Source organism: Urocitellus parryii, chromosome 4 (genome assembly GCF_045843805.1).
Source record: "Urocitellus parryii isolate mUroPar1 chromosome 4, mUroPar1.hap1, whole genome shotgun sequence".
NCBI lineage: Eukaryota > Metazoa > Chordata > Mammalia > Rodentia > Sciuridae > Urocitellus > Urocitellus parryii.
The window spans coordinates 65,851,576-65,877,949 of NC_135534.1; the positions used below are offsets into that span (position 1 = coordinate 65,851,576).

Genomic DNA, 26,374 nt, shown 5'->3' on the forward strand with positions numbered 1-26,374 from the left:
CATTGTAATTCTGAGAGCAACCCATTTAAAAACACAAGAAATTGGGGTTGAGGGTGTAGTTCAGTGGTAGAATATTTGCCTAGCATATGTGAGGCCCCATTCAACCCCAGCTCCCAAAGAAAAGAAGGGAAAGAAAAAGAAAAGAAATAGACTAAACATTCCAATTGAAAGAATTAAAAAAAAAAAATGAGACCCAACAACATACTTCTAAAGACTCACAAGCTAAGGGTTCCTTGGCCTCCTCTAGCAGAAGCAAGATGAATGAAGAATGAGAGGCTGGACTGGAATCGCCCTCTCAGAAGAGTCCGTTGAAAGGGGAACTGAGCAACTGCACAGGTTGGCCCAGAACAAAGGGGTTTCCTGAAAAGCTAAACTTGGAATTTTAAAATTTGAACAACCCTGAGCAAGCTTGGTCACCATGTTTTCTGGGAATCCCCCAACTTTTTCAGGGGACATGTGGATGGAATGTACCCTTCCTACCTGCAGTCTTATTGTAACAAGTGGTTTAAAGGTCAAGGGCAAAGGTGGCTCCCCGGGTAGCTTCAGTCTAAAATAGGGTCTGGAGTTTAGCAAGTGCGGGCAAACTGCTCCATCAATGAGAACCTTGAAGCAGAGGAAAGAGTTTGTTCTCTGGGAACCCCTTACCAAGGCCCTCCTTCCTGTACACAATCTATGTTGACCGGTTCCTATCCCTGCCCAATGATTACAGACATTATAGTTGTTTTTATAAAACAACTAAATAATAATTATAATAATAATTCATGATTAATATCAAATGTAAGGAAAATTTTAAAGTTCCCCTCCACCGATCCTCCCGTGCTCTTCACCTCCTCTCTAAAGAAAACCTGTTTGCAGGCCAGTGACTAAGGCAGGAAGATCACCAATTTGAGAAACTTAGCAAGATCTTGTCTCAAAACACAAAATTAAAAGGACCAGAGATGTAGCTTAGTGGTAGAATGGCCCTGGCCTCAATCTCTGATCTGGGGAGTGGAAGTGGCAGGGGACAAAAAACAAAAGTAGAAAACCCTGTTTTAACCTTTTCTGCTTTGAGCTGTTATGGCTTATACCACAAATCTGATTAATATACATATACCTCAGTTTCTTTTTTTGCCCGGGGCAGTGGGGTGTGGTACCAGGGATTGAACCCAGAGGTTCTTAATCCCTGAACTACATCTCACCATTTTGACGCCATCAGCAATGAGGTCCTAACCAGAGCCAAGCTGATGCCAACAGCATGCCCTTGAACCTCCAGAACTGTGTGCTAAATAAACCTCTTTTCTTTAGAAAATATCCAGCCTCAGGTATATTGTTATAATAACAGAAACAGACTAACACACTACCTGAGGCTCTGCTTCTTGGGAGCCTGACCTAAAACATATCAAGAAACAATAAAACAAATCTGACAAACATTGAAAAAATATTTTGAAAGAAAAACAATACTAAAAAGAAAAGAAACCCTGCAGTGAGAATTGTTTGCCTACATGTATTGGATTTAAATTAGAACACAGAAAAAGAAGGCTCTCATAATAATGTCTTTAAGAAAAAAAAGTGAATTTCAGTTAACAATACAATTAAAGAAGATAGACTCTCTTAGTCATAAGGTAAAGAAAGCACATGTTTTTTTTCTGAAAAATGGGGAAGATGCTAATAAATTCCAGGAAAAACATGAATCTATACCAGAAACTGTGATTCAAATATAAAAAAGTGGTGAGATTCTTAAGCAATTGATGACATGTAAGGAAAAAGAAATATTTGACATGAGCATTTGAAATATTTTTCATTGTTCTTTTCTGGCTTTATTTTATTTTATTGTGGAAAATTTTAAACATATCCAGAAGTAGCAAAAATAGCAAAATGAACTCCTAGTGCCCATGATTCAGCTTCAGCAGTTATCAAGATATGGTCAATCTCAGATATCAGTTTCCAAATTTCCCTAAATGCCACATGTGTATGCTTCTGAGCATATGTGTTTCCTTTTTTTTTTTTTAAGCTGGTTTGCTGAAATCCAGATCCAACATAGTCTACAGATTGCATTGAGTTGACATGTCTCTTTAATTTTTTTTTTTTTTTTTGTACCCGAGGATTAAACCAGGGGCCACATCCCCAGACCTTTTTATTTTATTTTGACACACTAAGTTGCTGAGGCTGGCCTCAAACTTGAGATCTGAGATTGCATGCATGCACCACCATGCCAGCCAAATCTTCAGGAAAATCATTCTTTTCTTTTTCTTTTTTTTCCTATTTATTTTTAAACCAGGGTTTGAACCCAAGGGCACTTAACCACTGAGCACATCCCCAGCCCTTTTTGTATCTTATTTAGATAAAAGATAAAAGTTACTTTGTGCTTCACTTTTGCTGAGGTTGGTTTTGAATTCACAATCCTCCTGCCTCAGCCTCCCAAGTTGCTGGGATTACAGGTGTGCTCAGTTTTTTTTTTAATTAAAAGACCCTCTAGTTTATTTGGTCTTACATGACCTTTCTTTGGTGGCCCAGTCAATACAGAAATATGGGTTCCCCAGTTCCAACATAAACACCGAGGAAGGTATCCAATGTCTATAAATCCTCTGTACTGTTTTGTTTGTCTAAGTTTATTAAGAGCTCTCCTGGTTACACATGCTATGGATACTTGAGTGCCAGATAGGATTAGAGACACTCAAACAGTGCTCTAATTTATATCTGAACCTCTCAGAAAATCCAGGAAGTTTAGATTAAGAGCTAAAAGGTGTTTAGAGCTGCAGCCACAAAAGATCCTCAGAAATAATCTATGGCCATGGATTCCCGATTTTGTGATAGAACCTACTCAGCCTTGAAGATGAAGTAGGTAGCCTGACCTTGGGCCTACAGACTGCCACTGAGAAGCTCTGCCTCCTGCCCAGTCCTGAGTCACGGGCTCTGGACTTTACCCCCTCCTTCTCCGCTGGGGTGCTTGATCATGGGGGTGGGAGGAGAAGGCAGGCAGGGTTAGAACCCAAGAAGAAGAGAGCTTTAGTCTGAGCTGCCCCAGACTGCCAAGCTACTGAGTTGTGAAGCTAGAACTTGAATCCAGATCCTACTGGCTCCAAACGTGAGCCCCTTCTTCTCTCTGCCCACTCCCATGGGATCTGCCAGCCCAGGGAGAAACTGGAACGCTGATTTAGGTATTCACTGAGAAGAGGAATGCCTGGAATCAGAATGGCCTAGTTTCCTGCAGTTAAATAGTTGACTCAAATATCAACAGACACACCCAGAAACACAAACCAAAAGTCAACCAGCCAACTAACAATGAAGGGTGAGGGAAAGCCAGAGAATTATGCAGGTCAACCTTTTTATTACCCTACGCATGTCTAAGGGACTTAAATATTAACCAGCTAACTTTTTTTTTTTTTTTTTTTTTTTTTTTTTTGGTGGCGGTGAGGAGGACAGGTGGACATCTTGAATATGCCACACACTGCTCTAAGCACCCGGGACTCCAGGATGAGAAGATAAGACCCTTCCCTTGAGGAAGCCGTTCATGGGCGCTGCCTTCCTGTGCAGGAACAGTCTTCATTATGTCTCTCATCTCATTGCCAATAAGGGGCCTGGCACAAAAATACCACTTCATGAATGAGTTTATGCTTTGAAAATTACCCCCTTTTCTCTGCCACCTGACAAACCTTCAAGTGTTTGGTGACTGTAAATTTTTAGAAAAGAGGAAACTGTAGTCAGGGAAGAGAATTTAGAGGGGAAATGATGTGTGCAGCTTAGCAGAAGGATTTTTTTTTTTTTTAGTGCCTTCTAGGGTAAAGAAAGGGAAACAGAGGAAGAGAATAACCAGGCCTTAGAACGACAGTCCTTTAGCAGCAAAGGAAAAAAAGCTAGAGACTTCTGGAAGAGGCAATGGGACCAGACAGTGACTATCTTCTGCCTTTAAAGATCTGAAGCCCTGAGGGTGGGAAGGAGACCAAGTTTGGAATGGTTGTTAGGAGCACATCTCCAGGCTTCCAGGAAGAGGCTCATTCATTCATTCGACATGTATTTACTGAGCAACTACTCTGTGCCAAGTCTTGTTTGAAGAACTGGGGAATATAGCAATGCATAAAAGTTTTAAAATTCGTGCTCTCACGTAGTTTACAAGCTAGTCAGAAACAGGAAAAAACAATTAATCAGTAAGACAAAAGTATAAGTGCACTTACTCCTTGACCTAGCAATCTCATTTCTGGGACTTTAGCCCAAAGCTTCATCTGCACTATACGAATTATCCTGATCAAAACGTTAACAGTGCCAAGGTTGAGTAACTCTGCCCTGGTGAGTAGCCAGAGCACAGAGAGCTCTCCCCCACCTCCCCCTCACAACCTGCCCCCCTGTTTCCCACCCGCAAGCAACTGAGAGATGTACAGGGACAGTTGCACTACTTGTCACAGATGTTAGTCAATACCAAATTAGGAAGTTGATGGAAAAAATATCTTGCAAAACTGTGTACTTTCTCAACACTGCACAGGGGTAAACCATGCATTAAAAAATGGAGGAAAAACGACTAAAATGTCAGGGTAGTGAACTTAAGCGATAGAAATATTTTTCCCTCTCATTTCCCTTTTTCTCTTCCCTAATATTTCCTGAGAACCATGTCATAAAATGCTTATGTAGATAATATGTTTATTTATACAAGTATATACATATATGTGTGTGTGTGTGTGTGTGTGTGTGTATATATATATATATATATATATATATATATATATATATATTCTTTCTCAAATATCAACAAACACACCCAGAAACTTGAAACCCAAAGTCAACCAACTAACTGACAATGAAGGGTAAGGGAAAACTAGAGGATTATTCAGGTACACACACACACACACACATATGCATATACGTATGTTTTTATTTATTTACTATTTTTTCAGTACTGGGGATTAAACCCAGGAAATTGCATATGTTAAACGAGTGCTCTACCACTGAACTATATCTCTGGCCCTTAATATTTTATTTTGAGACAAGGTCTCACTAAGTTGCCCAGGCTGGCCTTGAACTTGAGATCCTCCTGCCTCAGCCTCCTGAGTCACTGGTATTACAAGCATATACCACCATACCTGGTTCATATTTCTAAACTTTTAGACTTTTAATATATACAAATAATGCATGCTATTCTCCCAGTACTTAAAAAAAAAACTAAAACAAATTTGGAAATGACACACCAAGACCAGTGCACAAGTAACTGCCGCTGCAAGGCTGATGCTAAGCACTGCAGGGACACAGCTCTGCCTTCAGCTTTGAACTGACACTGGAAAATGGGGTTACCCGGTCACAGGGAGCCAGTACATTCTACTAGATACTGCCTAGTGGCTTTATAATTAGCTGTACCATTTCTCTCTACCACCAGGAGGTATGACAGAACCAGAGTGAGCCAGTACTTGACACCAGGCTTTAGTCCCCCCACCTCTGCCCTCTGGTACTGGGGATTGAAGCTAAGGGTGTTCTTTTACTGAGCCACATCCTCAGTCCTTTTTATTTAGTTATTTTTAAATATTATTTTATTTTATTTTATTTTTTTGAGATAGGGTCTTGATAAGTTGCAAAGGCTGGCCTTAAATTTGCAATTTTTCTGCTCCAGCCTCCTAAACTGCAGGGATCACAGATCTGTGCTGCTATGCCTGGTGACACCAGCTTTAAAATGATGGCCAATCTGACAGTTGAAAAGTATAATTTCATTGTTTTAATTTGCATTTCCTTTATTGTGGGGGGGGAGATTGATTAGTTTCAGGTGTTTACTTTTATTTTTATTTAATTTTTTTTTTTTTTTTTTTTGCAGTGTTGGGTCTGAACCCAGGGCCTTGCACATGCTAGGCAAGTGCTCTACCACTGCCCTATTTTTATTTTTTAAAATATTATTATTTTCTGCACTGGGGATTGAACCCAGGAGCACTCTACCACTGAGCCACAACCCCAGCCCATCCCAGCCCCTTTTGTTTTTTATTTTGAGACAGGGTCTTGCTAAATTGCTTAGGGCCTTGCTAAATTGCTAAGGTTGGCTTTGAACTTGCAATTCTTCTACCTCAGCCTCCCAAGCTGCTGGAATTATAGGCATGTGCCATTGTGACTGACCCTATTTTTATTTTTAAGTTAATTAAAGGTTTATGATAATGCACAAATGCAAAAAATGATCTTAAATTTCTAATTAAGATTTTAATTGGCATACATGCACATCATACAACATTCACAGAGGACATGGTGAACACTCCTGTAATCCCAGCTGCTCAGGAGGCTGAGGCAGAAGGATCACAACTTTGAGGACAGTTTGGCAATTCAGGGAGACCCCATCTCAAAATACAATAAAAAGGGCTGGGGATATAGCTCAGTGCTTGCCTAGCATGCACAAGGCCCTTGGTTCAATTCTCAGTACTGGACAAAACAAAAACCAAAACAGAAAAGTTTGTCTCTTTCCCGTGGATCTGAAGCTAAGCCCCTGCAGACTTTCTATACAGAGACCATGTCTGACAGCCATTTCTAGAGTTTCCATTCAGAGATATTTGGTGCATATATAAGCACTTATATGTATTGCCTTTCCAGTTTTTACATACACATATATATATTTTTTTGGCAGTCCTAAGGATTTAACCCAGGAGAACTGTACCCTTGAGTTGCACCCCTAGCCTTTTTAATTTTTCATTTTGAGATAGGATCTCTCTCCCAAATTGGCCAGCCTGGCCTTAAACTTGTGATCCTCCCATTTTAGGCTCCCATGTCGCTGGGTCACAGGCATACACCACTGCACCTGGCACAAATTATAACATTTTCTACACCATTCTGCATTTTGCTCTTTTAAAAACTTAATCCTAAAAAATAGTTTATCCCACTCTTCACAGAGCCATCTCATTCTTGTTCATGATTTCTAGTATCCCTCCCATTCAGTAAACGTACTATAGTTTGTTTAAACGGTGCCCTAGCATTGGAAATTTTGGTGGCCTCCAATCTTTTGCTTCACTGATTGTTCTTTTTTTTTTTTTTTTTAAAGAGAGAGTGAGAGAGGGGGGAGAGAGACAGAGAGAGAGAATTTTTAATATTTATTTTTTAGTTCTCGGCGGACACAACATCTTTGTTGGTATGTGGTGCTGAGGATCGAACCCGGGTCGCACGCATGCCAGGCGAGCGCGCTACCGCTTGAGCCACATCCCCAGCCCCCACTGATTGTTCTTATGCATATATATTTCTCACATATGGGAACATATGTGTAAGATAATTTCCAAGAAGTGGAATTTCTGAGTCCAAGGGTTAATGTATTTAACATATTTAAGGTTATTACCAAATCGCTTTCCATATCAATTTACTGATTGTCATATTAATGATTATGAAGAAACTATCTGCTTATATTTTAATTCAGAGAAAAATATAACATAGTCATTGTCTTTGATCATAAGAGATCATCATTTTTGAAACATTTAGTATTCGTCAGGAATGTACACATATTATCAAAACACTCCTGACACCGTGAATTAAGCCCTTTGTTTAAGATACCAAAGAGTGGGTGAGGGAGCCAGAAACCAAGCCTTGGCTTATCAGGCTCTAGCTTTGGCCTGATCCTGGTCCTTGTTGCTATGCAGGAAGCTGACACCTGGTATGAGGAACTAGATTCCAGGATAACTCACGGTGATGTCATGTGACCAGTGCCCCAGAGCACAGACCCAGAGCCCAGGGACAGGTCAGGCAGAGGCAAGGGTCTGAAAAGGATTCACAGAGGGAGGGCCTTTCAGGTGAGGCTTAAATATTGGAGGAACAGATCTGGCTGATGAGAAGTAGAAAAGGGTCCTCAGCAGGGAGAGACCAACATTCACAAAGACATAGAAACTGGAATATCAGCTCCGGAGAGGAGAATAAATGTGTGCAGAGCAGAAGCTGGTCTGGGGCCAATACTGGAAAGGTGTGTTTCAGGCAGGTGGTGAAGAACCCCTCACAGGCGGCTGTCAGACACTTGGCTCTTCAGTGGGAGATCACTTACTTATCTGGGGATCTGAACACTGAAGAAGTGGCATAGAGTGGAACTCAGACTCTGGAGTCAGACCATTTGGATTTCAGTCTCACTTCTTCCCCTTCTTAGCTGAAGACTTGTCTCCCCTTCTGTAAAATACAGAATGTGATTTACAAAGTTGTAATAGGGATGGAGTATTTCAAGCATGTTTTTAAAAAAGCAAAGTAGGAGAATATCTGACTCTTGGCAAGTACTCAATAAGTGGTATCCACTTATTAGCAAACAACTAAATTGTTTTAAAGAGGTTTTTTAAAATTGACAATCTTTTTCTGTATTCTGTTAAAAATTTTTAGTTGGCAGAGAGTGGTAATGATGGGCTCTACTTAGTTAAATGGGACAGAAGGTGATGCTGTAATGGCCCAGTCGAAGCACCTCAGAGAATGGTTTTGATCCCTGGCAGCACGGCCACTGAGATAGCTCTCAGTAGTTTATACATATGGCCAAACAGTAATTATTAAAAAGTGTTGAAATACAGTTAGGATGCATTGACAACTGTCTTCTCACCCCTCAGGCCACCTCTTGATACATTAAAACTACAAATGTAGATTTTTAAAAGTTAACATTTATTTCGCTCTTACTATGTAAATATCTCACAACAATCTTTTTGGACAAGTACTATTATCCCTGTTATACAGATGAAGAAACTGAGGCACAGGGAAATTTTTAAGCGAGTTGCTCAGGGCCACATGATTGGGATGCACACCGGGCTTCATGAGTCCCTGGCCTTCTCTCACCTCTTTTCAGATCTGCCGTTTCCATGTGAAACTGGATCAAGAGTCCAGTTACTGTCACCAGTGCCTTCCCAGTCTTTTTGAAGTTAAGCTGCCTGAACCCTTGAACCTTCTAAATCTAGCCTGAACATCTCTGGTCTCAAACTGAAGGAAGAAGGCTAGAGGGGTTGTGAACATGTCCTAATCTGGGGCACCATAGGTTGAGCTGCATTTTAGAAGGCAGCTCTAATGTATCAAGAGGTGGCCTGAGGGGTGAGGAGACAGCGGTCAATGCATCCTGAATATCTGTGACAGGTGGTGAGTGGCAGGGGCTGGAGGTCAAGGCTACAAGGAGGAGTCCTTGGCCTCACTTGTCCTGCAGCAGGCACCTACCTAATTAAAATTAACTGTATCCACAAGTGCCTATCGAGCCCTTTTGAAATGTGACCAGTTCAAATTGAGAATGACTGTAAATAGGGGCTGGGGATGTGGCTCAAGCGGTAGTGCGCTCGCCTGGCATGCGTGCGGCCCGGGTTCGATCCTCAGCACCACATACAAACAAAGATGTTGTGTCCGCTGAAAACTAAAAAATAAATAAATATTAAAATTCATTTAAAAAAAGAGAGAGAATGACTGTAAAGAAAACACACATCGGATTTCAAAGACATAATACTAAAAAAATATGTTAATTATATGTTGAAGTACATTTTTTTTTTTAATTTTTTTTTATCTCGGCGGACACAACATCTTTGTTGGTATGTGGTGCTGAGGATCGAACCCGGGCCGCACGCATGCCAGGCGAGCGCACTACCGCTTGAGCCACATCCCCAGCCCTGAAGTACATTTTGGATTTATGTGATTAAGAAAAAAAAATATTATTAGCCAGGCCTGTAATCCCAGCTACTCCAGAGGCTGAGGCAAGGAATCCAAATTCAAGACAGCAAGACCCTGTCTAAAAAAAAAAAAAAAAAAAAAAAAAAGACTGGGGATGTAGCTCAGTGTTAGAAAGCCACTGGGTTCAATTACAATACTGGGGGGAAAAATCATCTTTTTCTTCTCTATTTCCTTTTTTTTTTTTTTTTTTTTGGAGACAAGGTCTTATTAATTTGCCCAGAATTCCTTGAACTTGCAATCCTCTGCCTCAGCTGGTATTCACAGGAGTGTACCACCGTGCTCAGCTCATGAAATCACATATGTGCTCACGTTATATTTCTATTGGACAACTTTGGACCATAACCTTGCCTGCAGGTGACCTGCCTCCCTTCACTGCCTGAGAAGCTGGGTCCGCGTCAGAGAAGGTAGGCAGAAGTGTCCCCCAGTAAGGTTCAGGGCTGCCGCTGGACCGCCCAGGGCACCGGCGATGGACCACCCCGCCACTGTCCTCTGCCGCCCTCTAGTGGTTTGTCTTCCAAGCGTTCCTACGGCTGTTAAGCGTCATCCTGTCTTCACGGATGGAAATGTATTGGACTTGCTATCCTGAAACACTTTGTGGTCCCAAATCATTTATTTTTCTTACCTACTATCATTTTAGTTATGTATAGGCATCCAATAGGAGGCTGGAGGTATAGCTCAGTGGTAGAACTGTTGCCTATCATGTGCCGAGGCCCTGGGTTCAATCCCCAGTGCCACCAGGAAAAAAGCACTTGATAGAAGGAATTTAGGTCATTTCCCTGTTTCTATTTACTATCTCCCCCTCCCCACCATTCACGGTCTTGATCCATCACTTTCACAACAGGTATCAATACAATTAAGATGCCTTGGGCTGGGGATATTGTTCAGTTGGAAGAGTGGTTGCCTCATATGCACAAGGCCCTGAGTTCAATCTCCCAATCCCCAGCACCACCAAAAACAAACAAACAAACAAACAAATGCCTTAAGTATCTCTTAACTTCTTCATGTGCTGCTTCTGGTTCAATTATGTCTAGAAAAATGATGCTACCTTTCCCTTTAAATTCCAGTAATTTGATTTTAGTGAACGAGGAGTTTGATCTCAAGACAGAATCCTTTTGTTGGTAAAAAGTGTTAATAGTATGATAACAGGTTAAACTGCATTATAAAGATTATGGAAACATAATATATAAAAAGTATTTAGTACAGTTCCTGGTACATTATAAACTCTCAGTTATTGTAGCTATTAATATGTGAAATTGTTACTTATATAAGCAGCAATCTTTTAAGAGTGTTATTTGTCCCTGCATGCTGGGACTCTGGTTCAGAATCTTCTTGATAAGTAAATAAAGGGAATGGAAAGAAACTAAATTTCATTGGATCACTAGGCTGGGAAAATACCCAGCTGGGTCTTCTTGGAAAATGACCCATCTAGACTGAACTTGAGTTAGCTCTGCCAACTAGGACTAGAGGAGTGGCTGGGGAAGAGGTCATGGATCAACTCCACTGGAACTGTGGATTTTCAAGGGTGCACAAAGATATTCCCAGGGTTGTGTGGAATGGAAATATAAGTTAGAGAGGAAAACATAACAACATAAGTGCTACTGTTCTGGGAAAACTTATTTTTAAGTGGATAATTGCATCAAATTTCTGTGGTATTTATGTTCCCTGTGGATAGGGGACATTTAAAAATAGTGACTGCTTTATTTCAAATATTGACATTAATACTGGAAACTATAGTTTTTGCAAGTTTATTTAAACTCATGATGAAAGGTCTACCTATGTTAAAGTCCTACAGAACTTCGGTTGGATATGTAGCTCAGTGGTAGAACATCAGCTTACCATGAATCCTTCAAATTATTTTTTAAAATCTTTTTTAGGTGTAGATGGACACAATACCTTTATTTGTTTTTGTTTTGTGGTGCTGGGGATAGAACCTAGTGCCTCACATGTGCTAGGCAAGCATTCTACCACTGAGTCACAACCCCAGCCCTGAGTCCTTTTTGAAGGGAGAATGCACAAATTTTTTGAGGACTAGGGCTCTAGGCTATATACTCAGCCTGGAATTGCTGCATGGTAGTAAAATAGTGAGTGTCCTGTGTGCTTGAGAATGAAAGGCACTGGTGTTTTGGTTGTCTATGAGCCACATGTTGGCATTGCTGAAAGAGACCTGCCCTAACCAAAGTCATTGAAGATTAATAACGTAAACCTAAATGCTTAGGTGTTTGTTGGCTTTAACAGCAATGATAATCTGTCCCATCTAACAAATAATTTCCACGTGCTGGATACTAAGCTAAGAGCTTTACAGATATCATTTCAATCAACCACAGAAAGTCTGTGAGAGTAATGATAATTTCTTCCCTTTTCAGGTGAAGAATATGAGGTTCAGAGAAGTTAAATGACTTGCCTGACCTCACAGAGCTTGTAAGTAGCAGCACTGGAATGTGAAACACATTGAGCTGGCTGCAGATTTCCCTACCTCGCCACCTCCCCTAACCTGTCACTCTGTCTCCACCTTCCAAGCATGGCACCAGCCTCTCCCGTGTACCTGTGTATTATGTGTCCCAGGGCTGGGTCAGGTGAATACGCATCTACATACTGAAGGTTGATCCTAGGGAGAGATCTCGTGCTCCCAAAATTTTCATTAACCAGCACAGTGTCTTTTTTTATTTTCCTGGGTCATTTTTCTTCCTTTTTAAAAAAATCCCTTTTTAATGAAAACATTTTATTATTTTGAATCAGAAAAAGAAAACTATTTTCATAATTCAAGATGTTCTTTTGTCCCCAAAGGCTTTAGCCCATGCACTCTGCCTGATGTGTCCCATGGTCTGATACACACGTATCTCTTGGGAGCCTCAGCTCAAGGATTAGAGCATTGTGACATTTTTTTCCTACTCCCTGCCCTCCTAGATGCTCCCTCAGTGCCCAGTTATCCCTACCATGACACTTGAGATGCCTATCATATTTATTTATCTGTACCCCTGACCCCAGATTTGAGTTCTTGGGAGGCAAGAGTTAAATCAGATTCATCAGTGAACCTGGGTCCAGGCACAGAAACTTGCTCCAAGTAATAATAACTAAGGCTAATTGAACACTTTCATGCCCCACATATTAAGCACTTTGCCTGTATTAATTAATTTAATCTCACAACTATGCCATAATGGGAACTTATTATTATTTTCATCTCATTTTACAGATAAGGAAACTGATACAGAGATGAATTGCCTGAGGTCACATAGCTAAGAACCAACCAGATCAGGGATATAAGCTCAAGTTGTCTATCTCAAGTCTGTGACCTTAAACACTCTGCCATACTAAATAGATGCTGAGTGGCCACATAGCCAGATTGTTCAGGGAAATTGGACAAGGCCAAGTGGTTTTCTCACTGAGTTCATCTCTACTCATTCACTGGACCAATTGGACATCAGTTTATAAAAAAGATATGAGATATGTGTATAGGGAAGAAGGACTGTGATGGTCTCATTTCCCTGGATCCAGAAACAACCCTAAATTTTCTTTTTTTTTTAATATTTATTTTTTAGTTTTCAGTGGACACAACATCTTTGTTTGTATGTGGTGCTGAGGATCGAACCAGGGCCACACGCATGCCAGGGGAGCGCTCTATCGCTTGAGCCACATCCCCAGCCCTCCTAAATTGTCTTAATTTGCTTCCTCCATATTTCCAGAGCTGATCTTCTGGGCCACAGTGAGGGGTCCCCGGAACTCAATAGAGGATGAAACTTGGCTGTAAGTTTCCCAGGACTCCCAGCAAACAGAGAAGAAACAAGATAAGTTTTTAACATTCCTTGTAACTCCTTGTAAACCATTTATTTTCATTAAGTCTGTGGTGAAAATAAGACTTTCCATTAAGTCTTACTAAATGCTGATCCTCGGCCAATCACTGTGCCGTGTCTCATGGAAACAGTCAAGTAAAACACCTTTGATCCCTGGAGTTGAAAAGATTACAGAAGTACAGTAAAACAGAATATAATAAAGGCCTCAAATGTAATCACAAATGTAATACTAAATTTTCTAGTAGTCATGTGAAAAAAAAAAACAAAAGAAAGAAGAAACAGGCAAACTTAGTTTTAGTAACATATTTTAGGGCCAGGCATGGTGGCACACACCTATACTCCCAGTGACTCAGGAGGCTGGGGCAGAAGGATCTCAGGCTGTCGGGGAAATCAGCAGAAGCCTGTCTCAAAGTAAAATTTTAAAAAAAGCTAGGGATGTAGCTCAGTGGTTAAATGCCCCTCGGTTCAATATCCAGTATTATATTTTAAAAATTCACTTACTATATCTAAAATGTTATTCTTTAACATGTAATCAGTATAAAAATTATATATTTTATATTTTTTTTATTCTTGAAGACTGGTATTGTTTATACTTAACAACACTTTTCCACTCTGAGTAACAATCTTTCAGTGAATAATAGACCCATGTGGCTAGTATAGATTTTTTTTTTCATGAAATATGGCTGAGTTTTATTTTTTTTCACCTTTTTTTTAATTGGTTGTTCAAAACATTACAAAGCTCTTGACATATCATATTTCATACATTAGATTCAAGTGGGTTATGAACTCCCATTTTTACCCCAAATACAGATTGCAGAATCACATCGGTTACACATCCACATTTTTACATAATGCCCTATTAGTAACTGTTGTTTTCTGCTACCTTTCCTATCCTCTACTATCCCCCCTGGCTAGTATAGATTTATATTACTAGTAACAGACACTGAACTTTCTGAAGAATGGATTGTGGGATTTGGTATTGCAGGCAGAGACAGCCACACTGTTTCACAAGAGGCCATGTGATCAAAACTCTGTATGCTTGTAGCTTCTTGCATGTTTTCTTTTTTCTTCATTTTCATTTTGCAAGTACTATGTGAATACATTTTCATTATAAAAAGAGTCCAACAACAGAAACTGCTCCTCCCAGTTACTCTGGAGGCTGAGGCAGGAGGATGCAAATTCAAGACCAGCCTTGGAAATTTAGCAAGATCTTATCTCAAAATAAAATAAAAAGGGCTGGAGACATAAAGGTAGGATATCTTTATGTGCAAGACTCTGGGTTCAATCCCCAGGTCTGTAAAAAGAAAAAGAAAGAAAAAGTAAGTGACAATCAAATATGATCACTATTACCCTGAAAAAGCAATCCTTTAAGAGCAATCCTAGTGGGAACAGATGTATCCTCTCCTCTCTTTGAGAATTAGATCTTCCTCCAGGATTGGTAAGGTTTTGTTTTGTTTTGTTTTGTTTTTAATTAAACACTAGATAAAGTAGTTAGCTTGTTCAGGGTCTTTTCGGAAAAAGAAAATCTATGTTTGAACATCCAGCTCAATTAGACGTTCACCCCATAATGAGGCCACAAGATAGCTAGCCTAGACTACCTGCAACAAGAGATGAAACTCCTCTGTCCTCTTGCCTGGCTCTGATCCAGGCCCTCCTGGGGCGGGGAGGAAGGCACTCCCTCTCCCACCCACATACACTGCTTAAACTCTACTTCCCTTTTTTGTCAGGCTCCTGGAGCTGGATTTAGGTAAATTAAATGCTTTCTATGAGGTTCTGTTTTACTTTGTCTTGAAGCCACTAAACTACTCTCAGAAACTGTGGGCTGTGTTCATTCAACCTCAGCAATTCTCACCTCTGGATTTTAGGAATTTCAGGAAAGTACCTATGTGGTGTTCATGAGACCCAAGGCATGGCCCAAGTGTAGCCACAAAGTCTCATGTGTTCTCAGACACAGTCTTTTTTCTTCGCATATCTAAGGACAATTCTGTGACACTGGGGGCTAACTGGATAAAACCTTATTTACATTTTGGATACCCCAGGGGAAATGAAGGCACTACTCCTACAGTCCGCTCTTCATTAGAACTCTATGACTGCACTGTAATTTTTAGCATTATTTAGATTAATAGAATGTAATTTTTCTTATGTCAGTCTTACATAACACAAAGAACATTATAATAAAGACAAAGTCTTCCTTTATGGTTTTTCTGTTGGACCAGAGGATGATATCTAGGCAGCCGTCTGCATCACTGGGGAAGGGCAGCAGATGAGGTATCACGGAACCAAAGAGAGGTATTTACCTCAGAGCACTTGCTATGGTTTCATCTTCAGTATTGAATCTTTATTTTATTTTATTTTATTTTTAGGTGTATATGGACACAACACAATGCCTTTATTTTTATGTGGTGCTGAGGATTGAACCTGGGTCCTGCCCATGCTAGGCGAGTGGTCTACCATTGAGCCACAATCCCAGCCCCCAGTATTGAATCTTCAGAAATTGGTTTCATGAACATCCCAGAAAAGAAACAGAACTTGCAAGCAAATTTGTTAAGAACAATACTGCCAGAAACTGATCTAAAATTCAGAATCCAGGCATGGATTTGTTTGCTCACAGACTTGTATTGACTGGGCTTGAGCCTGGCCAGATCCTAGGTTCTCGATATGATAAACAAAGCAGACTTAGCCCAGGCTCTTACAAAGCTGAGGGTCTAGTGAGAGAAACACATCAACAGACCATTCCAACCTAGTGAGAGGAGTGACATGGTGGGGGTCATACAGAAGGCTATGAAAGCAACGAGCAGGGGCATCACCTGGAGAAAGTGTGTAGCATATTTAACATTAGGGATGGCAAAGAAGGGAAAGAGCTAGTATGAAGGAAGAGTATCACAGGAAAGGGAAGGAATGATTGCAATATTTCAAAGAAACAAAACTAAGACAAGGCATGGTGGTGCCCAAATATTCTGGAGGCTGAGGTAGGAGGATCACCAAGTTCAAGGCCAGCCTGTGCAACTTACAGAGAGCAGCCTGTCCCAACATAAAAAAGGGCTGAGGATGTGGTGAGTGCCCCTGGGTTCAATTCCCAGGGTTAAAAAAATATAGAGAAAAGAAAGAAACTTGAAAGAGAACACAAAGGTGAGGCTGACCTTGGGTAGGAAGACTGTTTCTTTCCTAAACTAAGGAAGAAAAGATGACCATGGGTACATAGAATTATAAGATGGGTGGAAGACAGTTGTTGCCTATTCAATCTGTATGGGGGGGGAAGGGATCAGGAGGGAGGTTAACTTCTCAGAGTGAAGAGAAAATGCTGGTGTTTGTGATTTGAAAAAGATTATATTTGACACTGTGGGAGAAAGAGACATAAACATTAGAATGGGAAAATGCAGGAAATACACCTAAAAGGACTAGCCTATTTGAAGTGGACCACTGTGTCCCCAGGATTCAAGGTAGGGTGCTCTTCTACAGTACCCATGACCATAGAGAGAAGTCACACTGGCAAATTCACCAAGGTTATGGTTTTGGCAACCTGACACCACTTAGTTTACAGACCTTGGGCAGGAAGAGGTGTGAAGAACAGAGGAATATGACAGATGGAGGGGGGATTAGAAACCTGTTTCTGTTTTCCTCATCTCAGCCAGTGCTGTCACCAAGCATCCACCACTGAAATCAGGAACCATGGTATCATTTTTTATTTATTTTTATTTATTTATTTTTGCTTTCTCTCTCTCTCTCTCTCTCTCTCTCTCTCTCTCTCTCTCTCTCTCTCTCTGTCTCTGTCTCTCAAATAGCCACAGCATCATTGCTTCATTTTCAATTTCCCTTCAACCTCAATCCACATTCAAGATATATCAGATCCACACCTATCCTATCTCTGGTTTATTCCCTTCTTTTCCCCTTCATTTGGTCTCAGCTGTCACAGAACTGTTAAGTCTATGATAATAGGACTCGTCACTTGGCACCAGAGTTGTTTTAGTGCTGGAATTAAATATACTCAAAATGGTTTCTAAGCCCAGGAAATAATTGAGTGAAGCTTCCAGAGACTTCACTCAAATGAAGTGAGTTCCGTGGTACACTGAAAAGTTATTTTTCATCTAACAGGGACAGGGGTTCTTTACCATCTCCAGCCCTTTTTATTTTTTGACACAGGAGGTTGCTAAATTGCTGAGGCTGGCCTCGAACTTGCAATCCTTCCGCCTCAATCTCCCAAACCCCTGGGATTACAGGGGTGTGTGACTGCACCTTGCTAGACATTTTCATAATAAATCGAAACGGATTTTTTTTTTTTTTTGGCTGAAAAAAATGAGCAGGGGAGCCACTACTCTGTCCGATACAAATTTTAATGGATTGTTATGAAAGTGAGGTAGGAGTACATGAGTTAATAACATTAAAAAAATCACATAACAGTTCCTAGAGAATTTAATAAATGTTAAGTATTATTATCCATTTAGAGCGGAGAAAATGGACACAGATTGGAGAAGATGGGGTGCTTGAATAAATTTCATTGAAGGGCTTCCGGCAGATTTTCATTACTGTGGACCAGAATGTGTAGGAACCAGGGTTCCGCTGATCAAGTTCTGTTGCTTTGAGAGTTAATACCTGTAATTTCCATTTCTGCGCCACACGTTGCTCGTTTGTGAGCGGCAACAACTAGACTCCAGATTGCTCTGCAGTTCTGTTCTGCCTACAGGTGTCACCATTACGATTCTTCTCCTCTTAACGCCTTCTTTACGTGAAACTGCATTTCCCATGAGCGCCCGCCGGCGTCGACGTCGCGCAGTGTTTTCGCCGTCGCTCCGCGCCCTTTATACTCACTTCCGCCCGCCAGACTTCCTTTCCTTTCGGGGCTTGCGGCGGCAAGATGGCGGTACAAATTTCCAAGAAGAGGAAGGTGAGCCTTTGGGCCCGAGGACGGGAAACTCTGAGGATGCACGGGTCCAGGATTTTCTTGGGGTGTTATTGAGAGACCCACAGCTCCGTGCCTTGTTCCAGGAAGTGGCTATGGCTGCCTTGGGTTCCCGCGGGCTGCGGATGGCAGTGGATTGAGGGTGAGGCCCGCGGCGGCCGAGCGCAGTGTGGCTGGGGAAGATACAGATTCCGCCAGTTCCCGACTTAGCTGGGCGCCCCACCTGCCCGGGAGAAGGAGCTTGTGAGCATTTCTTAGGCCGGCAAAATAGTAAACGTAGCATTTAGAGGGCATGAGGCGTCACATCTCATCCCATGGCTTTGGGAAGGAGCGACAACAGTGTAGTTTGGTTTCCTTGCTTAGTGTCTCAATGTATCTAACAACTCCAGAGACCTCAGTTGGAGAGGCTACTGATAGTTGCTCCTTCCTGGAGATTCTCGGGTTCAATTTTTTGTTATTCCCAGAGTAAAGAGCTGTAAAAGTCATTAGCTTTGGAAATAGACGGTTTGTTTTTATCGATAGATCAGTTCACAAGTACGTTAAGACCAGGTAAACATGGCTGGGATTTTTGCGACCAAGTTGAAGTCCCTGTGTGAGACTGCTATCTTCAGCCCACACTGCTCCTTTGACAAGTTATGTAGGTGTCCTCGTAGTGCTTAATAAAAAAAAAAATATATATATATATATATATATATGCCACTTTAGAGCAGCTTTTTATTTTACATGTTTAAGTACCAATTTTTAAACCCTTCAATGAAGAGATGATGACGAGTCTGACTTGGTTCATCTTTGGCCATGCGGCCCTACTCTGTGCTACGTTCTGTGGCACAGTTTAAAGGACCCTGGTAGAAGAAACTAAGTAAAGATGACCTAGAGGCATTTGTCTGAGAAGGGTTCCTGTATTGCTGTTGGAATAGGAGAATTAGCTGAATGTGATGGCACATGCTTTTAATTCCAGCAACCAAGGAAGCTGAGGTTCCAGCTCAGCCACAGCAACTTGGTGAGGCCTTGTCTCAAAAAAAAAAATTGGTGGGGATGTGGCTAGGTGGTTAAGCTGTCCTAGGGTTCAGTCCCTGACACAACAACAACAAAAAAAAATAGGATGATTGATGGGTTATTTGTTGGAAGTGTTGCTTTGTAATGAGTGATTAATTGACTGATAAACTAGACCAGTTCAGGGGAATGTAAGCCTTTACTTGTTTCCTAATTTTTAACTTGTTTGTTCTTTTTGTTTTTTGGTGGTGGTGGTGTTAGTTTGTTGCTGATGGCATCTTCAAAGCTGAGTTAAATGAGTTTCTCACTCGGGAGCTGGCTGAAGATGGCTACTCTGGAGTTGAGGTCCGAGTTACACCAACCAGGACAGAAATCATTATCTTAGCTACCAGGTAAAAACTCACTTGATTGGTCATTACCTATGATTGTTATATATACTAAGGTGACTTATTCTGTGTAAACTTTGGAAACAACCAATGAATCTGGCCTTGGTGAATGCTTTTCTCCCCCATCAGTATTGGAGATGGTTCCCAGGGGTGCTCTACCACAGAGCTATATCATTTTTCATTATTTTTTTGAGAGAGGGTCTCACTACAGTACCCAGGCTGGCCTTGAACTTACGCCCCACTGCACCTGGTTAGCCAATGGTCCTTTATTGACATTTCTCATGCGAGTCTGGGAGAATCGTGGTATGACTCTACCCTCCCAGAGCTCTGAGCCAGATGGACAGACAGGAACAGACACTGCTAGAGAACTGGAGAAGGCACTGTTTGTCCTCCACTTGGCTGCACCCTGGACGCAAGTTTTTTAAAAGCTGGATTTAAAAATTTTTATCTTAGTTCTTGTTATTTAAAATGGGCACAGTGGCACATGCCTGTAATTTTAGCAGCTTGAAAGACTCAGTCACATAGGATCCCAAGTTTAAGGCAGCCTAAGCAATTTAGCAAGACCCTCAGCACCTTAGTGAAACCCTGTCTAAAAGGGGTGAGTGGGGTTGGGGTGTGTAGTTCAGTGGTAGAACCACCCCTTGGTTCAATCCCTTGTACCACACACAAAAAAAGCATAAGTGCAAGACTTAAAGCTACATTTAGAATTTTGTCATAAGGTTTGAAGTTAGGTTTAGAATTTTGTGAGAATCATGAATTGTCACCTTTTTTCCTTTAGGACACAGAATGTTCTTGGTGAGAAGGGGCGGCGGATCCGGGAATTGACTGCGGTAGTTCAGAAGAGGTTTGGCTTCCCTGAGGGCAGTGTAGAGGTGAGTGGTCATGGTTTGTGCCAGAAATTATTATGGACTTGAAAATGGCTCTTTGAATGGTACTTAAAAAAAAATCTTGATGTAACCTTTGAAACTTTAATGTATTTGTGTTTATTGAGTATTACAAATATTGTGTTTAACAAAGTTCTTAATCAGTAGTGGGCTTAATTTTATAGGTCTGTTCAACTAATTTGATGGCTAAAGAATTTTTATATTCCACTTGAGTATAGAAAAGGTAACACAGGATAGACTGGCTACCCCATTGGTCTTCCTAGGGTGAGCCAGTGGTGGGAACACAATGAGAACTGTGTCACAATGTACCTGTGTACCATGTGTGGGTAGAAGTGCTTCAGTTCTTCAGGGATATTACATTGATAATATATGATGGTGTAGGAAAAAGATGATGGTGCTGGCTTATAATTGGAAACAGTGAAGGTAACAGCATGTGTCTTGCTTTCTTTAAAGCTTTATGCTGAAAAGGTGGCCACAAGAGGTCTCTGTGCCATTGCCCAGGCAGAGTCTCTGCGATACAAACTCCTAGGAGGGCTTGCTGTACGGAGGTGAGTGTCCTGAAACTTGATGGTTATGCTCTCTTTGTGTGGATCAGAATATGGTATCTGCCATTTTGTTGATTTAGCAGATGAACTCTTATTAAGTGATAGGATCATCTAGTCTCTGAAGATACTGGTAATCCATGCCATTGCTGAACTGGTAGGCTGACAAGATTAGTAAAGAAGCAAAAGCCATAAAGTGTGGTCAGTGCTGTAATGGAGAAGTGTTCTGCGTACTTTGAGAGTAGAATAGAAATAGAACTGCAGCCTCCACTCACTAAGGAGTAATTCGTATTAACTAGGCTGGTGTTATGTATCTATAGGCAATAAGTGTGCTTTGGCACTTGTAGGATACCTCCATTCAAGCCAGCTAGAAGCCATGCAAATCCACAAATGAATTCACCCTTATGGGGGCTGTGAAGAGAACATAGTCCTGGTGGGAGACAGCATAAAATCTAGACACTTAATCTCTATAAACTATAGTTAGGACAATGAGGAGTGATAAAGGTATAAAGGGCAATAGGGGGTTGGTTGACAAGCTCTTTGTGCACTTTGACTATTTGTGGAGTGTCTTCCCCTTGTTGTTTGGAATTTAGACAGTACTTGACTACAGAGCCCTGGAGGAAGGAATGTTTTTCAGCTCAGGAATGACATGAACATTCTGCTATAGGAAGGTTGGTCTGTGGGATTGGGTAATATAGTCAAGGACATGGAAAAGACAACCTGATTTGAGTGCCAGTTCGCTGTTATAACAGTGTTCCTGAAGTTTTATTTCTGGGCTAACATTACTGCCATCACTGGGAACTTCTTAGAAATAAAAACTGTTTCTATCTAGTACTCATTGAATGAAAAATTGGGGGTGTGTGTGGCCCAGCTCTCTGTCTAAATAAGCCTTCCATGTGATTTTTGTTGACATTAAAGTTAACTTGGAAGTTCTGCAACCTAATCAAATTACTGAGTTTCTCTGACCGTTGGATCTCCTTTAAATAAAGGTCATTATGCCAACTGTCCTTAGTTGTGATGATTGAATGACATTGAGAAAGGGTGGGAAGTGGTTAATAATCCAGTTGGTATCTCATGGTGTAAAGCAATGGATGAGACAGGCAGCAAGGGCAGGTATTTTAAAGATTGAGTTTTATAGACCTAAAGTTTTTTCCAGCACTGTGATATCAAAACAGCCAGGTTCCCATATAGTACTCTTGTTCACTTCTGAGTATGAATTCTAGAGGTTGAATATTTCAGTAAACCATGGAAGAACCCTAAATTATTAAGAGCGGGTTTGTGGTTTTTTTGTTGTTGTTGTTGTTGTTTGGCACGGGGCATTAAACCTAGGGTTGCTTTACCACTGAGCTACATCTCCAGCTTTTAAATTTTCATTTAGCAACAGTATCACTAAGTTATCTAGGGCCTTATTAAGTTGCTGAGGTTGGCTTTAAACTTGGGATCCTGTTACCTCAGCCTCCTGAGTCTCTGGATTACAGGCATGTGCCAATGTGCCTGGTTGTACTTGTGGAGTTTTAAAGTATAGTTCTCAACTTTGGTTGTATGTGAAAACTACCTAGGGACCACTTTTGAAAATGCTTTGAGCTTTGCCACCCCAGAGCCATAAGGGTTTGGTTTTTATAAAGCCTTCTGAAGTGATATGCAAGTACGGTTGGAATTCACTTTGTTGCTTGGAGCTTAACATTAATTCCCTAAGGAAAATTAGCCTAAGATTAGTTATGAGAAGAATAGAATTACTATTTTGGGGGGTCCGAATGTGATCTCATTTGCTCTTCATTAAAGGATCATTAGAGATAAGAAAGATGGTCTTTTTTTTTTTTTTTAACTTGCTGGAGTGGTTAGATGAATTTTTTTTTTTTTTAAGAGAGAGTGAGAGAGGAGGGGGGGAGAGAGAGAGAGAATTTTTAATATTTATTTATTTATTTAGTTCTCGGCGGACACAACATCTTTGTTTGTATGTGGTGCTGAGGATCGAACCCGGGCCGCACGCATGCCAGGCGAGCGCGCTACCGCTTGAGCCACATCCCCAGCCCGGTTAGATGAATTTTGTATTTGTTAATAACACAGGTGTGTTTCTTTTGTTCTTCTAAAGGGCCTGCTATGGTGTGCTGCGATTCATCATGGAGAGTGGAGCCAAGGGCTGTGAGGTTGTGGTGTCTGGGAAACTCCGAGGACAGAGAGCTAAATCCATGAAGTTTGTGGATGGCCTGATGATCCACAGCGGGGACCCTGTTAACTACTATGTTGATACTGCTGTGCGCCACGTGCTTCTCAGACAGGGTAAACAGCTGGGGATATTTGGGGCAAAGAGCATAAGCAGGTGTGGTTTTCCATAAACAACCTCAGTGTTTGTAGGGATTTACCTTGGAAATAGCTGGGCATGTTAGTACTCCTTGGGTTTATTGATTAGCGGCATGGATGTAAAATTTGCATTGTTGATCATTGCTTTGTTTTTGTCTTAGTCTTCTCTGAACCCTTCAGTGATGATATGATGACGAGTCAGAAAGGTCACATCCTGCTCTTGGTCCTTGTCAGTGCCACGTTCTGTGGTGCTGTGCAGGGTTCCTTTTGCAAAAGTGTCCTGTTCATTGATTGATTTAGAGGCATTTGTCTGAGAAGGGGCAGATCCAATGGTGCTCTAGAAAACTGCTCTTTTCTATCCTGTATGTGTGTGTGAGGGGGGTGTTGGTGAAGCACTATCTAGTTCCTGTCTGATGTCCTCTAGGTGTGTTAGGCATCAAAGTGAAGATCATGCTGCCCTGGGACCCAAGTGGTAAGATTGGCCCTAAGAAGCCTTTGCCTGACCACGTGAGCATCGTGGAACCCAAAGATGAGATCCTGCCCACCACCCCCATCTCAGAACAGAAGGGTGGGAAGCCAGAGCCCCCTGCCATGCCCCAGCCAGTCCCTACAGCATAACAGGTAAGTCTGCAGTGTCCTTCCTATTCCTTGTGCGTGTGTGTGCATATGCATGATCACGCATGTGTACACTGGTATCAAACTGATAATAAGCACAATAAATTGTGATTCTGGAGATTGACTAAGTTGGAATCTGGGGCCCATTTAATTCACACTTCTGTTGGGGTGGCTGATCTAAGAATGAAGATCCTACTTTTACTGTTATCTGAAATACTTGCTCAAGATTTTCAAGGCACTCTTGTTAGTAATTGGCTGGTGTTCTTCAGTAGCTCCCTAACAAGCAGCCTCTTATGTATCTGAGGGTTTTGTTTGTTTCTTGGTGGTGGTGCTGCTGCTTATTCTTATTGGTACTAGGAGCTGAACCCAGAGGTGCTTTATCACCAAGCCACATCCACAGCCCTTTTTTAATTGTTGTTTTGGGTCAGGGTCTCACTAGGTTGTTGAAAATCTTGGCGAGTTGCTGAGGCTGGCCTAGAATTGTGATCCTCCTGCCTCAGCCTCCTGAGTCACTGGGATATTGGCATGCACCACTATGCCTTCCTGTATTGTTAACCTTAATGTGAACCTATTTGATAAGTGAAGGAACTTGATACTGAGGTACAGTGTCACTTACTATTGTGCTCTGTTTGGTTTCAGGGTCTTCTTGGCAGCTGTATCTGGAGTCTGGATGTTACTCTTTAAAGACATGTAATAAAATCTTGTACAAAAACATAAGGCCTGACTAGACTTTCTGTCCACTATTCAAGCTGAGTTATGTTGGACTGTGGAACATATCATTTTGGTTTAAGCCATATTTGCAGTATTTGCAAAGGGCCAAAACTGGAGGAACCAAGCAGAGCTAACCAGAGAAAGATGAGATTGTGAAGCTGGCAGGCAGCACTTTAATTATCTTATGTTTCAGGATTACAGGTTTAGAAGAAGAATTTGGTTTGGAAGGTGGTGATTGAGCCTAAGGCCTTGCACATGGTAGACATGCACTCCACCACTGAGCTATGGGGGTTAAGATTATTTTTTCCTGCTGTATAAGGAAAATTGTATTGCACATAGAAAGTAAATATAAGTACATACTTTTGCCATCCTATGCTAAGTGTGTGTGTTATCTGAATTCTTAGCATCTCTAAAGTGTAAAGGGGATTTGACTGTGCTATTGTGCTTAAACCTTAGAAGTGAATTGCCTTAAGTAGTGTTAAAACTGTCATTAGAGTCCACATCCTAAGTCCTATGCAGTTAGCTTTTATAGCCTGGAATACTATTAAAAACACCTAAATTGTCTACAGTTTTATCTGTTTAGAAATATTTGCTAACAGTGACTGTATTTTGTAAGAAATTGGATGTTTTTGATTAGGTGAAATTGGTGAAGGTAAAGTTGGCTTGAAAAATCCCATAAGACTGGTAGACCATTTTGATTGGTCACAGAGGAAAGTTATTTACCACTACATACAGCTTCCTAATGACAGCTGTTATAGGAATGGGAGGCCAAGTCAGGTGGCTCCATCATCCTGATGGAAATGCTATCTGGCTGGTGATAAAAAAAAAACTTGGTTCCATCGATTGTCTCAGAAGTGCTGTTTGATTATTTGGTTGTCTTAACTATATAGAGTCGAAAGAGCACCTGCACTGTACATTGTTATGGTAAGGGCTTAATATTTCACTGAATTAAATAGTGTTCACAGGACATGTATATCCATGTTCCCCATTAACTTGTGTCAAATGCAGCATAAAAATTACTATCTTAACCATTTTTAAGTGTACACTTCTATACTGTTATAAGTACATTCATTGATGTACAACGTATCTCTAGAACTTTTTGTCTTGCAGACAGGTCTTCCCCTTGTGAAGAACCTTTAATGCCTACACAGTATGTCTGTAGAGGATTAGTTCCAGGACCCCCAAAGACCTCTTTTACTCAAGTCTCAATAAAATGGCATATGATATTGCCGCAGTCTGGCTGGGCACAAAATCACGAGCCACTCACAGCTTTGTAGATTCAAACAGCAATTCTTAATGCCTGAACTCACACCGGCCCTCTACAAACACATTCTCGGGAAATTTCATGTTCTGGGCAAAATCCATGTACTCCACCAGGCTCTAATCAGCAGGATACGCCCTATTCCCGGCAGGGTACACCTTAAACCTGGATCCACCCTGGTCCTTGAGCAGGGTCACCTTTCTCAAACATACATGCAATGTCACTGCAAATGTCCAAGGCAAGTCCATTTCCATGAGTCCTTCCTCTAAGCAACATGGGGTACGCTGGCAAGGAAATTGTCATACCTACTTGGCTAATGGCTCTCAGCATGATATTCACATGTAATCTAAGCACATCATCCCATATGCTTTATATCATCTAGATTATGCCTTAAAGAGAACTCCATAC

General features: G+C 41.2%; 1 protein-coding gene and 2 non-coding genes across 3 annotated transcripts; all 3 read left to right on the forward strand.

The window, feature by feature from the left end:
- The first annotated feature begins 18,183 nt into the window (after positions 1-18,183).
- Rps3 (ribosomal protein S3) lies at positions 18,184-24,711 on the forward strand. The gene is made up of 7 exons (XM_026387265.2): positions 18,184-18,258; positions 19,528-19,658; positions 20,431-20,524; positions 20,990-21,084; positions 23,171-23,358; positions 23,804-24,000; positions 24,634-24,711. The coding sequence occupies exons 1-6, from the start codon at positions 18,229-18,231 to the stop codon at positions 23,995-23,997; spliced, it is 732 nt and encodes a 243-aa protein (XP_026243050.2). The 5' UTR covers positions 18,184-18,228; the 3' UTR covers positions 23,998-24,000; positions 24,634-24,711.
- Positions 19,022-19,166, forward strand: LOC113181732 (small nucleolar RNA SNORD15). Its single transcript, XR_003300619.1, has one exon. It is a non-coding gene; the product is annotated as a small nucleolar RNA SNORD15 (small nucleolar RNA).
- On the forward strand, positions 23,554-23,698 carry LOC113181738 (small nucleolar RNA SNORD15). Its single transcript, XR_003300624.1, has one exon. It is a non-coding gene; the product is annotated as a small nucleolar RNA SNORD15 (small nucleolar RNA).
- Positions 24,712-26,374: the final 1,663 nt, after the last annotated feature.

What these genes read in the sequence shown, in the direction of transcription:
- Rps3 (XM_026387265.2), top strand. Translation starts at nt 18,229, where the DNA reads ATGGCGGTACAAATTTCCAAGAAGAGGAAG. An exon ending in TCCCTGAGGGCAGTGTAGAG is followed by an intron (nt 20,525 to 20,989) that starts GTGAGTGGTCAT and finishes CTTTCTTTAAAG; the next exon opens with CTTTATGCTGAAAAGGTGGC. An exon ending in GGAGGGCTTGCTGTACGGAG is followed by an intron (nt 21,085 to 23,170) that starts GTGAGTGTCCTG and finishes GTTCTTCTAAAG; the next exon opens with GGCCTGCTATGGTGTGCTGC.